At 48.5% G+C, this 15775-nt stretch overlaps 1 protein-coding gene across 2 annotated transcripts in view; it reads right to left on the bottom strand.

Moving 5' to 3' along the window:
* Positions 1–15775, bottom strand: part of Gsg1l (GSG1 like) — a 200552-nt gene that overhangs the window by 134402 nt on the left and 50375 nt on the right. For both annotated transcript variants that reach the window (XM_052199696.1, XM_052199699.1), the window contains exon 2: positions 3460–3507. In XM_052199696.1, the coding sequence (XP_052055656.1) occupies positions 3460–3507 (48 nt within the window). The remainder of the gene's footprint in view (positions 1–3459; positions 3508–15775) is intronic.

Here is a 15775-nt window from a genome sequence, read left to right as displayed (position 1 = left end):
CAGGGGTAGAAACTGCTTGAACCATGGACTGGGTCTTGATTCACCCATAGTACAGAAGGAAGAAGAGAAGGGAGGACAGAATAGAGAGGGGAAGGGGAAGAAGCGGTAAGTTGTTGGTGCTGATGAAAAAGGGAATTCATGATTCTATATATGTGAGATATATGATCACCTACATCCACAAGTATGCATGTATACATCTGTGCAAACACTGATAAAGAACCACAGTACTCATGACCATCAAAGGGGAGCTTGTGGAGTCCTCTGTCTCTAGAATATGCACTTAGATGTTACTAAAACTATCCTAAATGTGTATAATTAATTGTGAGAGTCCTGAAAGAACAGTAGTCCAGGAAACAGCACGTGCAAAGGCCCTGGGGCACACACATCAGCTCGGTTGATGCAGAACACAGCAAGTATTTTGGAGCTGGACTATGGTGAGGAAAGGGACGTGCTAGGAGATGGCATCCTAGGCAGAGGGCCAGGTCACACAAGGCCTATTAGGCCATAAGCAACAACACTGAGTTTACCCGAGTAAGATGTGGCCCACAGGAAGATTAAGCAAGGGGATCCTGTTATGTGATTTAGTTTTCAAACAGAAAAAAGCATTCTAAGTTAAGTGAGAGCCCAGCACACAGGAGTTTGAGACAGGAGGAGGATGAATTTGAGGTTATTCTGAGCTATAACAAGATCATACATTATATAACATACATGAACACAAACTCACACATGCTAGGGATACAGCTCAACAGTTAAGAGCACTAACTGCTCTTCCAGAGGGCTCAGGTTTGGTTCCCAGCACCCACATGGAGCTCATAATTGTTCAATCTCAGGGGATCCCATGCCCTCTTCTGGCCTCCTTAGGCACCAAGGTCACATATGGTATACAGACATATGGTGTACATGCAAGAAAAACACCCATACACATAAAATAATTAATTAATTAAAAGCCATTCTGACCCTAGGATGTGGCTTGCTGGTGAGTACCTGCCAAACATGTTTGGGGCTTTAGGTCACCCCGCCTCCACCACCATAAATGAGAAAGATCATGGTCACCACGAAGAGGGTCAGTAGCTGATAATTTGTCCCAGAAACATGAAAATGTCTTGATTAAAGCAAGGAGGGAAGTGTTGTCCTGAACCCCCTCAGAGGCCATGGAGCAGGGCCCCCAGGCTCCCCACAACCCCTTAGATCCACCTTGTCAGCAGAGGAACCAGACATCTGAGAACCAGGTTCAACAGAGACATGAAGATCTGGAGTTCAAAGCCAGCCTGGCCTACATGAGACCCTTTCTCAAGAAACAATCAGGACAGCATGAATCATAGAGGTTGTCACCAGCCCCAATGATACACATGGTGGAAGAAAGAATTACCTCCCATAAATTACCCTCTGACCGCCAGACATGCATGCAAACACACACAGTATGCAAGGGTAAGCATTTTTTATAAGAAAAGAAAAAAAAGAGCCAGGTTCTAATCCTACCTCCTAACTACATGACTATACTACGCCTGTTTCCTCACCTGGGAGAGGGGTCCTGTGACTCTGTGCAAAGAACAGAGCCCAGAGAACAGTGCAATGAGGCACATTTGTGTGTGTGTGTGTGTGTGTGTGTGTGTGTGTGTGTGTGTGTGTGTGTGTGATGTAGGAAGGGGGTGTTCTGTGACATTAGCAGAACAGAAGGATCCCAGGAAGGAGGAAACTGGTGTAGCCACCAGAATCCAGAAGAGTATGCTGGGGTAAGAACACATGGGGGCTGGGGGCAGAAATGCTCAATGAAGACTGTTGGTATTCTGTCTAAGCTCCACCCCACACCTACCTGGCAATAGCCAGGTATGCCCCACCCCATAGATCTGGCCCACTATAAAAGGGGCTACTTGCCCCTCCTCTCCCTCTTTGCTCTCTCTCTGCTCTCCCACATACTCTCACTCTCTGCCCCTTGGGCTCTCCTCCCCCCTTCTCTCCACGTAGTCATGGCCGGCCTCCACTCCATTTCTCTCCTCTCCTCTCTCTCTCTCTCTCTCTCTCTCTCTCTCTCTCTCTCTCTCTCTCTCTCTCTCTCTCTCTCTCCCTCCCTCTCTCTGCCTTTCTCTACCACTAACTCCCATCCTCTACCCTGAATAAACTCTATTCTATACCATGCCTCTGTGTGTGTGTGATCTCTCAGGGAGAAGAGGTGCCTGGACAAGGGCTTGCCTGGGCTCCCCCTTCCCCCACACTGCCGTGCCACACTCCCTTAAGCCCCAATCCTCTCTTTTTCAGCCCCTTCACAGACCCTCCAAGGGGTCAAATGGCTCATTCTTCTCTTTGCCTTGGGCTCCTGTTTGAAGTGAAGAATCAAGTTCAGAGGGAAGATGGGGATTCGTTAACTGGACCTAAAAGCACCTGGGACCTCAGGGGGACAGCTAGGAGAGCCACGCAGCTGTCACAAACCAACACAGCCACATGGAGTTAAAGCCAGAGGCTTTGAGAGGCAATAGGGACAGAAAAGCCTCTATCACTAGGTAACAAAGCCCAACACACAGCCTCCTCATAAACACTTTGATACATGCCATCAGTCGTCCTCAGCGCGGCCACCAAGCCCTAAAAGTCAAACTGCACCACCAGTAAAATAGATGACGTTCGCTCTTGGGGGCCCTCAGTCCCCATAAAGAAAGCAAGGGAGACTTTAGCCCTCTAGAAGAGAACAGCCACCATGCCCACACTGTTCACAGATACATGGTACTTATAGAGGGCACCACATCAACATACTGTTGCAGGTGTGCCCCAGGGCACAACCACAAGTCCAACCTCACCAACCATGCTCAGGCAAACCCACTCTGGACTCAAGGTCCTGCCTTAAAAGCCCAGCTTGGCCTGCCCTTTGCTCTGAAATTTTAGTGATGTAATCCCTCTGGGATGTTTCCTCACATCAGTGACAATGAGAGGGGCAGACCCTTCATCAGGAGATCAATGGAGGCCCTGGGTGACGATGTCAGACACCTACAATTAGTTGCCAAGCCCCCGATAACCACTGGCCCCCTCTGTGAGAAATACTGGCTTGCCACAGCGGTTTCTAGTCATCTCTGGTTGAAGACAGACAGGGCCTGGTGGCTCAACCAAGTGCCTCAGGATCCAACTTGTGCACAAATAGGAAATGTCTCCAGGGAACCTGAAGAAGCAGAGGAAACAGTCTCTCCCTGCAGCTGGGCACTCTCTCAGCTGAAGGCATTGGCTCCTTCCTGCCTACTGAAGGACACTGAGTTTCTTGTCCCTTGTCCCTCAGTCTCCCCAGGGTGGTAATGGCAGGTCTGTGGGGTGGGACCATGACCCATCCAAGGTACCCCTCCTCCACTGGCCTCTTCACCTAGTACTCTGCACCCAGAGACAGACAGGAAGCCTCATAGCTACAAGAGCGAAGCCTCAGGCTCTGACAAGTCACCAGGCCAGGGCATGTCCCCAGGGAGGGCAGAGCTAACTGCTTACCTTTCTCTGAAGCTGGGGCCAGGTCAATGAAGCTGCGACATTTCTCACCTTGGGAAAGAAAAGAAGGGTTTCAGAACGAGAGGACACAAACTCACAGTTTGCCTGTCCCCCTCCAAGAGTCCCAGAAGTAGCACCACCCTCAACCCCACCCACAAGACAGCTTGCTTAGCTGTGATTCCAAGCAGCCCTGTTGTGAGCCAGGAGCTTGGGTGGGAATCACCAACTCCCACCCCTGACCGGGTCAGAGGCCTGAGCTCCTGGGCCTTCTGTCCTGCCTTTCCTTCTAGCCTCCACCTGACCAGGCTGTGCCTCCTGTTCTCTTCTGTCTGTTCTGTATGTTATCACATGAAACACACACACTGATCATGTAAAGCTCGAGCGTGCATGTGTGTGCATGCACACACACACACACATGCACACGCACCCCTTTGATAATAACTCATAAAAAACGAGTGGACCCAGGGAGGCACCCACTGTCCAGGCTCTGCTCCACACCCTTTCTGCCTCAGTCACTCTTGTCTGTCTGGAGCCTCCATAGTTCTCAGACAAGGATCCCTGAAGCTCTTCTGGCTCCTGAGCTTCCTGGCAGCCACAAGGCATTGACAAGGCCCGAATGCAACGGTGGCAGAAGGGATGAAGAAGGCCAGGCCTGATCACATTGGGTCTTGAACATCCTTCCAAAGCCTTCTCTCTATTCTAATTTGTGTCACTCCTACCCAAGATGCATCGGGCCACACACAGGTGGGTAGACACCAGGGTGGTGGCTCAGGCAGGCTTCCTTTTGCCCCTGAGCTTTGCACTGGGAGGTGGGACCCTCAGCTCCCCTTACAGATGAAGAGCGCAAGGCTCTGAGATGCTGAGCCGTAAGTCTCAGTCAAACAGCCAAACAGTGCTGCTCAGATGACGCTCAACAGTGTAAAGAGAGACGTACTGACAAGCAGGAACTGGGAGGGAGCGACAAGAAGGAAGGGAGGCCTGGAGTCAGAGCGACAAACTTGCAGAGGGCCTGGGCTCAAGTTCAGTGACACCAGCCCTCGGGAAAGAAAGTTGAATTTTCTGATTGATTTTGAGTAAATTGTTTTAAAGTTTCTTTAATGATATGTTTTCCCAAACACTGTAGGGAAGTTAAGTGGGATGTTCAACTCAGACCAGACTGGCCCCACACTGATTAGATCTCAGGTTCTTTGTTTTCATGACCTCCTTCCTACATAGAAAACTAATGTCAGAGGTCACATCACCCAGGTATAGTGACAGATGCCTGCAATCCCAGCAAGAGGCTGAGGTAGAAGGATCATGAATCTGAAGACAGCCCAAACTGCATAGTGAGACCCTAACTAGGAGGCACCTTCCTAGTCATATATCCTAGTCCGGATTAATATTGCTATGATAAACACCATGACCAAAAAACAACCTGGGAAGCAAAGGGTTTATCACATTTGCCCTTCCATATCATACTCCACCATCAAAAGCTGTCAGGGCAGGGACTCAAGCAGGGCAGCAACCTGGAGGCAGGAGCTGATGTAGCAGCTATGGAGGTGTGCTACTTACTGGCTTGCTCCCTGTGGCTTTCTCAGCCTGCTTATAGAACCCAGGACCATCAGCTCAGGGATGGCACCACTCACAATGTGCTGGATGCTCCAACATTAAGCACTGTAGTGGTTTAAATAAAAATGGCCCCCAAAGGCCTATAGGGAGTGGCACAGTTAGGAAGTGTAGCCTTGTGAGGAGGTGTGTCACTGGGAGATGGGCTCTGAGGTTTCAGGACCTCGAGCCAGACCTAGTGGCTCCCTGTCCCTTCCTGCCGCCTGAGGATCCATCTAGAACTCCCAGCTCCCTCTCCAGCACCACGTCTGCCTGCCACCATGCCTCCCACCATGAGGATAGCGGGCTAAACCTCTGAACGGTAAGCCAGCCCTAGTTACATGCTTTCTGTTATAAGAGTTGCTGTGATCATGACATCTCTTCACATCAATAAAACCCTAATGCAATCACTAAGAAAATACAGGCTTCTCTATAGCACAATCTCATGGAGGCATTTTCTCAGTTGAAGTTCCCTCCTCTCAGATGACTCTAGCTTGTATCCAATTACATAAAACTAGCCAGCACAGTGTCTGAAAATTTTATATTTTACAACCTTATGGCTATAAAGATGAATGTGTTAAACATCAGGTACTTTACCCATTTCAGAGTTTAACCTTTTTTCTGATTAAAATATCTGCACAGGCTGTGACAATGTGGTGGCCCTTGGCTCTCTCCTGGTTCTAACGAGGACAGGCTCCCAGCACCAACTCTGGTCCCAGTTCCAGGAAGCATTTAAGGATTACACACCAGGGTTCTGCTGTCTCTTCTCTTTAAACAATGCTTGCTGAAGGTCTAATTCACATGGCCCAGGAGTTACTGTTTTAAGGCAAGTTAACATTTTCCCATGTACCCCCCAGTATTGTCACAAGTCTTGACAACAATCCCCATGATCAAGTTTACATATTTTCATTGTCCCTAAAAGAAACCCTATGCCTATGAGGAGCATGCCCCCTTTCTCTTCCCCTTCCAGCCCTAGGCTGTGACACAGCTGTTTTCTGCCTCTGGGTTTGTGGCCTTCTATGACTGGTTTCTCTCTCTTAGTATCATGGGTTCTAAGATGTCTGCAGTGTACAGTGTATGGGCCCTTCATTGATTTTTTTTTTTTTTTTAGTACAAAGAATCACATCTCTGTTTTGCTTTCTCCAGCTTCAGTTCAGTGACATGTGGTCGACCACAGTCTCAATGTAATAAATGGAAAATTCTACAAATAAAAAATGTACACATTCTTGTCACCCTCCATTCACAGTCACATGGCGAGTGCTCATTCCCACGCTCATCCCCCTCCTCATCCCCTTGAGCAACGAGCCCTAGTGTCTAACATGTCTCTTGTCCATCCCTCAGTAGCTCTTTGTTATCTGATGTTCATCATGGTGTCACAATGCTTATCTGGGTGACCCTTATGTTGCTCAAAGAGGGCCCCGGGTGTGAAACTAATGGTGTAGAGGATATGGAAGGACAGACAGCTCAGGGACTGTAGACAGCGCTGCAGGGCATGGGGAAACTAGTCCACATGTGGCTTGCTCTATGGGCGGATCCCAGCTCCACTGAGTCTTGGACCACATTCCCTGAATATAAAACAGAGAGTGCTGGCACTGCGGTTCAGCAACCCATCCTCTGTTCATGGCGTTTGGATGTGTGTCCCTTTCGAGGACATTTGCCAGTGTTCATGGACAAGTTTTTCACAGACAAGTTTTTGTTTCTCTGGGGCATTCCCTGGGAGTAAAATTGTGAGTCATGACCTCAAGAGGACTCAGGCTGTCACCTAAGCAGCTGGGCCATCTGGTCTCCCACCTACAGCGATAAGACCTCTACTTTCCCAACACTAGGATTGCCAACCCTTTGTCACTTAAAGTTAGCTGGACTACTAAGAGATACCTAAATAGATATGAAGAAGCAGATTGTAGGTATAGTAAGATAGGTGACACATACAGAGCTGATACATGGATGACACATCAATAGGTGATAGGTGTAGATAGGTGATAGGAATAGATAGGTGATAGATAGAAGCAGATGATGTAATAAAGTGCCCACACTGTAATGAAGAGCCACTTAGTACATTTTTCTTCATCCTGCGTGGTTTGGGATCATACCTAAGAAGGCTCGCCTAACCCATCTCATGGAGATTCATCCTTCAGTCTCCAAATCTTACACCTTTAACACTGTGCTAGCACTGACCACGTGTCTGTGTTTGAAGGGGTCTGCTTTGGCATGCAGGTCCCCAGCTATGCGGGCACCCCTCCTGAAGATGGCTTCTCAACACTGGGTCTTCTCTCTCACCCATTGGTGTGAGCGCAGGTTCCACCTCACGCCCGCTTGTATGCAGCCGCTCTATATGGCTGCCGTTATGCCGGCTCCATACTGTCTGTGTAGCTTTGTACCATGTTTTGAAGCTATAAATTCTGCATTTAGACTTGCTCTGACTATTCTAGGTTTCTGGTATTTTCATGTGAACTTTAGGACCCACTTCCCGGTCTCTGCAGAAAAGCAGGTTGGAGTTTTGTTCGGGATTGCGCTGAACCTGGAGAGCACCTAGAGTAGAGGAACCAGCTCAGTGTAAGGTCCTCCGTCCTCCTTCCATGACCACAGGCCACCTTCCTGTCTTCTTAGGTCAACCTGCATTTCTTTCAACATTCTGTAGTTTTAAGGACGAGGTTTAGTGTTCTTTTGTTGCATTTCCTCCCATTTCATCATCTCACAGTTATTAACAGAATCGCTCCCTTTGTCCCACATTTGGGTAACTTGTTGCTGGAATCTATAAATATGATTACTCTTGGATGCAGATGCTAAGTGCTGCCGTCATGCTGAACGTATGCACCAGTCTTATGCACTGTGTTTCCCAGGATTTAATGTACAAAACACAAGCTTGTGCCATGTTCAAGAAGAGACAGTTGTGTTCCGTCTTTACAATCCCACTCTCCTTCATTTCTTTTTGTGACCATCTACTTGGCTAAAACCTACAGTAAAATGTTGACTAGAAACAGCAAGGATGACACTGTCTCTGGTTCTGTCATCCTGTCCCTGGTCTTGAGGGGAGGGTTCGTCTCATTCCATTAAGTTCCTTTCAGCTGTGGATTTTCATCCCTTGTAGTCTGATGATTTGGTTTTTGTCTGTAGTGGTTTGAATGAGGAGTCCCCGATGGTCTCAGGCATTTGAATATTTGGTCTTTAGTTGGTTGTACTGTTTGGGTAATGTACTGGCTAGTTTTATGTCAATTTAATACAAGCTAAGGTCATTTGTGAGATGGGAACCGCATTGAGAAAATGTTTCCATAAGATTGGGCTGTAGGCAAGTTGGTAGGGTATTTTCTTAATTAGTGATGGACATGGGAGGACCCAGTCAATTGTGGGTGGATCCATTCCTGGGCTAATGATTCTGGGGTCTATAAGAAAGCATGGTTGAGCAAGCCATGGAGGTCAAGCCAGTAAGCAGCACCCTTCATGGCCTCTGCATCAGCTCCTACCTCCAGGTTCCTGTCCTGCTTGAGTTCCTGCCCTGACCTCCCTCAGTGATGTGGAAACATAAACCAAAGAAATCCTTTCCTCCCCAAGTTACTTTTGATCATGGTGTTTCATAACAGCAATGGTACCCCTAACTAAGACAGATAGGCTTAGGAGATAGGCTCCTGCTGGAGAAAGTATTGGCGACGGGATTGGACCTTAAAAGCCTTGTGCCTGTTACCAGTTCATTCTCTGGTTTCTGCTTGTGGTTTAAAGTGTGAGCTTCTGCTCCAGTTGCCATGTCTGCCACTAGCTGCCATGCCTCCTTGCCATCCTGGACTCTTATGCCTGTGCAACTACACACCCAAAGAAGCTCTCTCATCTACAGATTGCATTGCCCATGGTATTCTACCACAGCAACAGAACAGTAACCAGTACCCTGCCTTTTGTCTGTTTGATGCTGTCTCTTCCTGTTTGTGGAGTGGTTTGATCACGAGAAGGCACTTACATTCTTTTTCACCTGTAACAGCCTCCGAGAATCCCTACTTAGTAACAAGCCGAGGCTCTGAACTTTCTGTAACTCACCCAAGACCACAGAGTCAGTAAGTAAAGGAGTACAGCCCAGGACCGCAGACTCCGATCTCCAGGCCCTGCAATACCCCTGCCCTCTACTTTCATTGCTATGCCAGTCTCCTATCGTGCCAGCTGCTGCTGCTGCTGCTGCTGCTGTGTCTTGCAGCTGGATCCTGTAAGGAATCCCCTGGGAACTTAACTCTAAACAGGCAGGGAAATACACATGGGGATAAATAAATGGTGCTCACATTTCTATTTCTGTTTCACAAAGCTAAAGAGATGTTTGAGCTGATACAGTCGGCCTCAGCCTGCACTGCCCATACAGGGTAAAGCTGACATTTAAGGAAATATCGTAGAGGCGACACGAGGAAAACAGTACACTTCAACAAACAAAGGTCTAACAGCTAATATCCAAACAGGAGAGATGCTTATCCTCCACCAATAGAGATTAATCACTAGACATTAATGGGGAGATGCTGCCTGGCGCCATATTGATTTGCTGCTTTTACAAGTGGCCCTTACAGCACTAGCATCAATGTGTCAGGTATTATTAAGTTGATACGTTTAATTAAAGGGTTATGATGCATATAAAACCAAAGACAAGTGCACTGACCCTTTCATCAGGAACATACAGATGAGCCTAAGGCCAGACCCAAGTACTGTCAAGTTGCTGCCACCTGATGGCCGTGTGCTTTCTTGGACCATGAACTGAAGGGAAGGGTTCTGAATCATTAGATTTAAGAGGTCTCCATTAGGGAAAGGGCCCCACACAGAGACTGATTTCATGGGTCTAAACCCCTCAGAGATGATTAAAATGTGCATCAGAGGGTGTCACTCACCCTCCAACTTGACCTCCTAAGACAGAGAAGGCAGCACCTGTGCCCAGGAAGGACAACCCTAAAAGTCCCACAGTGTCCCCAGAGCTCCACAAGAGAGTGATGTGGTCCTGCTTCAGTGGGAGACAACTGTGAGGGTGGCAGGGAGCAAATGCCAAAGAATGCAGTTTGAGCCTCATGAGCAGCACCCAGCAGAGATGGCAGGGTGCCCGGGGGAGTCCTCGCCTGGGAACGACACCTAACTCAGCAGGAATCCGGTATTCCCACAGGAAAAAGAAGGGGAGGATGCCTGGACCTTGTGGAAATGCGGTGTGCCTTGGAGTCTGAAGGGGTCCTCAGCTGCAAGGAGGCTGGCTGGCTTGCTCCCCCACCCCCATAAATGGGCACTGTGTCTAAAGAAATAGATGCAAGGGCTCTTGAATCCCAGAAGTGATGGGGCATGTTCACGCCCACAAACTTAGAGGATGCCCATCTCACCAGGGTGGTGCGCCCTCAGAGACTCACAAGCAGGAGTCAGTGCATGGCCTCTGCCAGTGGTCCACTCAAGATGTCAGTGTCCCCCGGTAACTGAAGAGAGCCTATGGGAGTGGGTAGTAAGGTGATTTGTTGTCTGGTTGAAAGAGAGTTGACATGCCTGCCATCTGGGTCACTGGGGCCTGGCAGGAAACAGATGGTGCCATCCCAGGGGTGTACTGTGGCTATTTATAGAATTATAGACAGAGTGAAGACCTAGCAACAAGGAAGTCTGCACTGCCCAGAGTCTGGAGGAACAGAGTGGGGGCAAGTCTGCAAGTCTTGTTTGTTGGTTTATTATCCTAGCTGTTCGCAGAACACACTGGTCCACAGAAGTTTAGAGGTGACTGTGTAGACAGTATCTGAAACATCCTGGCGATTGCACATCTGACCCCACACATAGTTCATTTTCTCCCCCGCCCCTCCAGCTTTCTCTCTCTTTCTCCTTCTCCCCCTCCTTCTTTCTCCCCTGCCCCCTGTTTTCTCTCAAGAAATCAAAGTCAAAATCAAAGTCAATGCACTGAGCTACCTAGAAGTGCTTAATTTTGAGTCCTAAAAATTACTCTTCCTCCCCTGCCTACCCATGCTCATCACAGCAATATTCACAACTGCAGAGTTAGGCACCCAGGAAGAGATGAACGGAGTAGGAAGGTGGGAGGGAGGGGCATGTCATGGAGTTCTGCTCTACCATAATAAAGATTGAAAAGTTCCAGGAAAATTGATACAACTGGAAATTGTCATATTAAGTAAAATAAACAGCATCATCACAGAGACAAAAAAATTGTGCATTCTCTTTCGTGCAGAGTCTAGAGTTGACGGGAATAAAAGAGAAGAGAAGAAGAGACAGCTCCCTGGGTAAAGGAGCTGGAGGGTAAGCCTTCAGGCCAGAGTTGCATTCCCAGGCCCCACAGATGGTAGAAAGAGAACTGACTCCACAGGGCTGTCCCGACCTCCACACGTGCACTGTGTACACTCTACACAAGCTCTAACACCACACACATCGCACACACACACACATACACACACGTTAATGATGAATAATAATAATTTTAAAAACATGAAAATAGAATGTGGGAAGGAGGAGGAGGGGCCAAAGCACGTGACATGCGTGTGAAAATGTCATAACGATGCCCCCCTCCTGTAGAGCACACACGGATTAAAAACAAGCAGCCGCCCCGAGGTGAGCAACACCAGCGTTTCATCCCCGATGCAGCTGTATGTCCCGAAACCGAAAGCCTACTGTGTGCCTGGCATGGTTTTCAGAGCCAGTGAGCCAGGAAGGCAAAATCCCAGCCCCCACACAACCTCCGTTCCGACAGCAAAGCATCTTTGTGCATCAGCCACCCTAGAGCCCTCTCATCAGAAAGGTTCCCTGGCTCTTCTAAACAAGATGGCGTCTGCCTGGAGGCCAGCTGGATTCCACACGCAACAAAGCTTCATGGGCACAAGAGTCTCATTCAATACTGTGACCTCACTGCCTGGATCATTCAAGGTGGGTGAGGATGTGACTGAGCAAGAAATAAAGACCCCTTCCCAGCCTTTTCAAGAAGTCCACAGAGAGGTGCTCTGAAGGATGGGCAGCCAGCATCCCAGCAAGCATGAGGAAGGCAGAGATGGGAATGGGATGTGTCCGGTGGACTTAAAAGGGAAGAGACACACAAGAAAGGATGTTGACAGTGCAGTGTGGGCCAGCGGTGGCTCTGAAGGCGGCATACTTTGTCACCAAGCAGAAGATCTGAACCTCTTAGACCACCTCAGACACTGGATCTTTTATATGGATTTTACTTCTAGCTTTTTGAGACAGTTCATTATATTGGCCAGGCTAACCTCACGATCTTCTTGACTTCCTAAGTGCAGGGATCATGGGTATGCACTTGGTGCCAACCCAACAGACATTATGCCTTTAAGTACTACCCCTCACTCTATGGGTTGCCACCTACCATTTTACCCGATGTTCTGGATAGTTTTATGTCAATCAAGTAAGAGTCATTTGAGAGGAAGAAACCTCAATCGAGAAAATGCCCCCACCAAACTGGCTCATAGGGCAAGCCTGCGGTGCATCTTCTTGATTGATCATTGATGTGGGAGGGCCACCCTCAATGTAGGCAGTGCCACTCCTGGGCTAGTGGTCGCAGTTGTATAGGAAAACAGGCTGAGCAAGTCATGAGGATCAAGCCAATAAGCCACATTCCCCTGTGGCCTCCAGGTCACCTGCTTGAGTTCCTGCACTGACTTCACCAGTGATGGACTGGAATGTGTAAAAAGTTGAAATAAAGTCTTTCTTCCCCAAGAAGCTTTGGTCATGGTGTTACATCACAGCAATAGAAACCCTAAGACACTCTACGCTTGATCCCTTCTGCTCAAAACCTTTACCCTTTCCATTCTGTGCAGCAGGATCTTCCCCAGCCTTTGAGATCCGGCTCAAATGCCCTCCACCTCTGTCACCAAGACCCTTCCTTGCTCAGCATCCATCTGGCCCATCACAGAGCCTCACCTCCCACTGGGAAGGTCCACGTCTTATAATGATTTTCTATCAGCTTCCTACTCACACCCAGCTGAGCCAGTCCAGACAAGGAGGAGGATCCTGGGAACCCAATGAAAACACCACTGGCCAGGGCGAAGCTCAAGTAGCCTTCACACACTCCCAACCCACCACTGCATGGCTGTTCTGAAATAAACTCCGGACACTGGGTCAAAAATCTGAAGACTCAATTATGCAAAAGGAAGCCCAATGGCTTCCTGGACGCCATGGTTACAAGGCTGCTGGCTCTCTGCACCCAGACCTCCCTCCCTGTCAGGACCCCTGGTCTACTGTCCTCAGGGGCATGGCTGCAGGACTGGAACTCAGAAGTTGCCTTTCATGCAGTGGCTTGAGCTTTCAGAAGGCCCATCCTTACTCAGATCCAGGGGACCAGCCAGGGAACCAGGGGAGGTTCCCAGAAATCACTGGCAGAGGGCAAAGCTGGTTTATTTTGACTTCACATCCAGACCAGGTTCCAGATCACCCCGACAGGCTCCTCCTTCAGTTTAGATCTCACTGAGAAAGAGGCTCCTGTGTGGACTATGAGAGAAGGCAGCATGTACCAGGTCAACAGGAGACTGGGCAGATCAAGCTCCCTAAAAGGAGACTTGTGTGGTTGTGAGTTCAAATCCCTGGTAAGCCAGAGACACCAGACAAATAATGCTTTTCTAGTCATTCATTTGGAGAGTTTCTTCCCCAGTAAAGGGCGAATCGTCCAGCCTCCTACACTAACATAAGATCTATATGAGGAAATTGGTATAAACCTATGTCTTAGCTAGGTTTAAATAAGGGAGCACTTGCAAAAGCATTGGCTCCACCTTACTGCCCATGACAGACATCAAGGCTCCCAGCTTGAAAGGACATACTCTAAGGAAAATGAGGTCTGGATTCATGTTTATTGTCTATTTCTGCCTATCTGTGTAACTTTGGTATATTGATCCACCTTTCTGATCTTTTTCCTTCACTGCCAAGTGGAAACTATCTAAATATGGTGGCTGCCTCCTAAGCATGGGCTGTACATTTCAAGATCTCCAGTGGATGCCTAAAACTACAGAGATACTGTATGCTCTCTAAGGTACAGTGAGAATGTAGTAACAGTTTTGTGAGTCTGATTTTTCTCTCCTGAGCGGGATGCTGTGATGGTCTAACTATAGAGAATGACTAACGGGAGGGGAGTTTATACACCATGGATACACCAGACAAAACAGTGACTCACATCTTAGGAGGGACAGAGGGCACTGGACACCATCTTGCTACCCAGAATGCCTGACAACCTAAAACTTATGAATTGTTTATTTCTGGGATTCCCTATTTACTACTTTTATTATATCTGACCACTGACTGACAAAACCACAGAAAGTGAATTGATGGGTAAATAGGGATCAATATACCCCTACTTCAGTTTTGTGGAAGGATTGAAATAGTAGAATATAAAGCACCTGCTTTGGGTGTGGCTCCAACTATCAGAGCTATCTTTTCCTCCTTCCCTGGGTTTCAGGTTAAACAGCGTTACTCCCGCAAGGAGAGCCCTGAGCATCCCTGGAATCCAGAGCAGGAAGCTGTAATTCTGCCTGCTCAGCAGGAGCAGAGTGGGATCCTGGCATAGCCACAAGCAGAAACAAGGAAAGAGCCAGAGACAGATGCCTATTGCTGGCAGAGACACGAGGATGCTGCGGATTGGCCAAGTTGCCCTTGGCATGGACACACAGAAGCTCAGGTCTAGAGCTGGATCAGCGAGAGAGGGGAACATGGGGAGCCCCCAGCCATGGCTGAGCCTGGGGATTGTGATTTCATTCAACACCCCAGCAGATGGTGAAGCTGAGATTTTTCTCTGGGAAGAGACTGAAATAGGTAGGAGATGGAGGGCAGTGTAACCTTTGCCTCACAAAACCGGCTATCAAACTGCTTTTGCTAACATGGAGATGTTTAGTTTAGTCTTGTCTGGTCTGGTCTGGTCTGGTCTGATCTGGTCTGGTCTGGTCTGGTCTGGTCTGGTCTTGTCTGGTCTGGTCTGGTCTGGTTGGTTTGGTTAAGAAGAGTATCACTATGTAATACAGAGTCTTGAACTCACTATGTAACCCAGGCTATCTCATGAGTGCTATAAGAGAACATAAGGGCGCCCCATCCCCCGTTCTGCACCACACAGTGTGCACATCCTTTGTATCAAGCTCTTTACACGTGCAGCTCATCACACCACAGCCCTGAGAGGCAGGTTATTACTATCTTCCACTCCACAGATGAAGAAACCAAGGCATGAGAAGCTTGGGTCTAACATCACTCACCCAGCCACAGGCAGTGTGGCACAGAGCCTTTGTTCTGACTACCATCCTGCACCGTCTCTTAACAGAGTTGGCAAGTTCTAGAGAAACCCATTTGTCCTGTGGGAAGTCTCCAAACAGGACTCCACGAATAGTCAGAAAAACCTGCACCTTCCCAGAAGAGACCCAGCTGCAGGGCTTAAATCAGGCTGGTTCCGAGTTGGACTCTGGTCTTGAGTTGGGTCCCACAAAGAGCCAGAGCCTTGGACATGCATGCAAGAGCCTTTTTCTATAGCAGGTAATTTCAGCTTGCTAGGAGGACAGAAAAGATCGGAGTCTGGTCCCCAGTAAATGCGCCAATAAGAGACAATGGGTGGGCGCGAAAGCCCCACACTGGCCAGATGGGAGGAACAGCGCTGGGGCTGGGGCCAGAGCAGGCCAGCAGGCCCTGCAGGAAGTTTCTCTTCACACACCAGGCTGGCAGCAGAGCCTTGGCAAGCACTTCTTGGAGTTCTCTGGAGGCCTCAGCCAGTTGAACTGACAGGGCAGCAGATGGCACACACTTATTCGCTGATGATATTTCGATTTATTTATCT

Source organism: Apodemus sylvaticus, chromosome 1 (assembly GCF_947179515.1).
Source record: "Apodemus sylvaticus chromosome 1, mApoSyl1.1, whole genome shotgun sequence".
In the NCBI taxonomy this organism is placed as follows: Eukaryota; Metazoa; Chordata; class Mammalia; order Rodentia; family Muridae; genus Apodemus; species Apodemus sylvaticus.
This window is presented reverse-complemented; position numbering and strand designations above follow the sequence as displayed.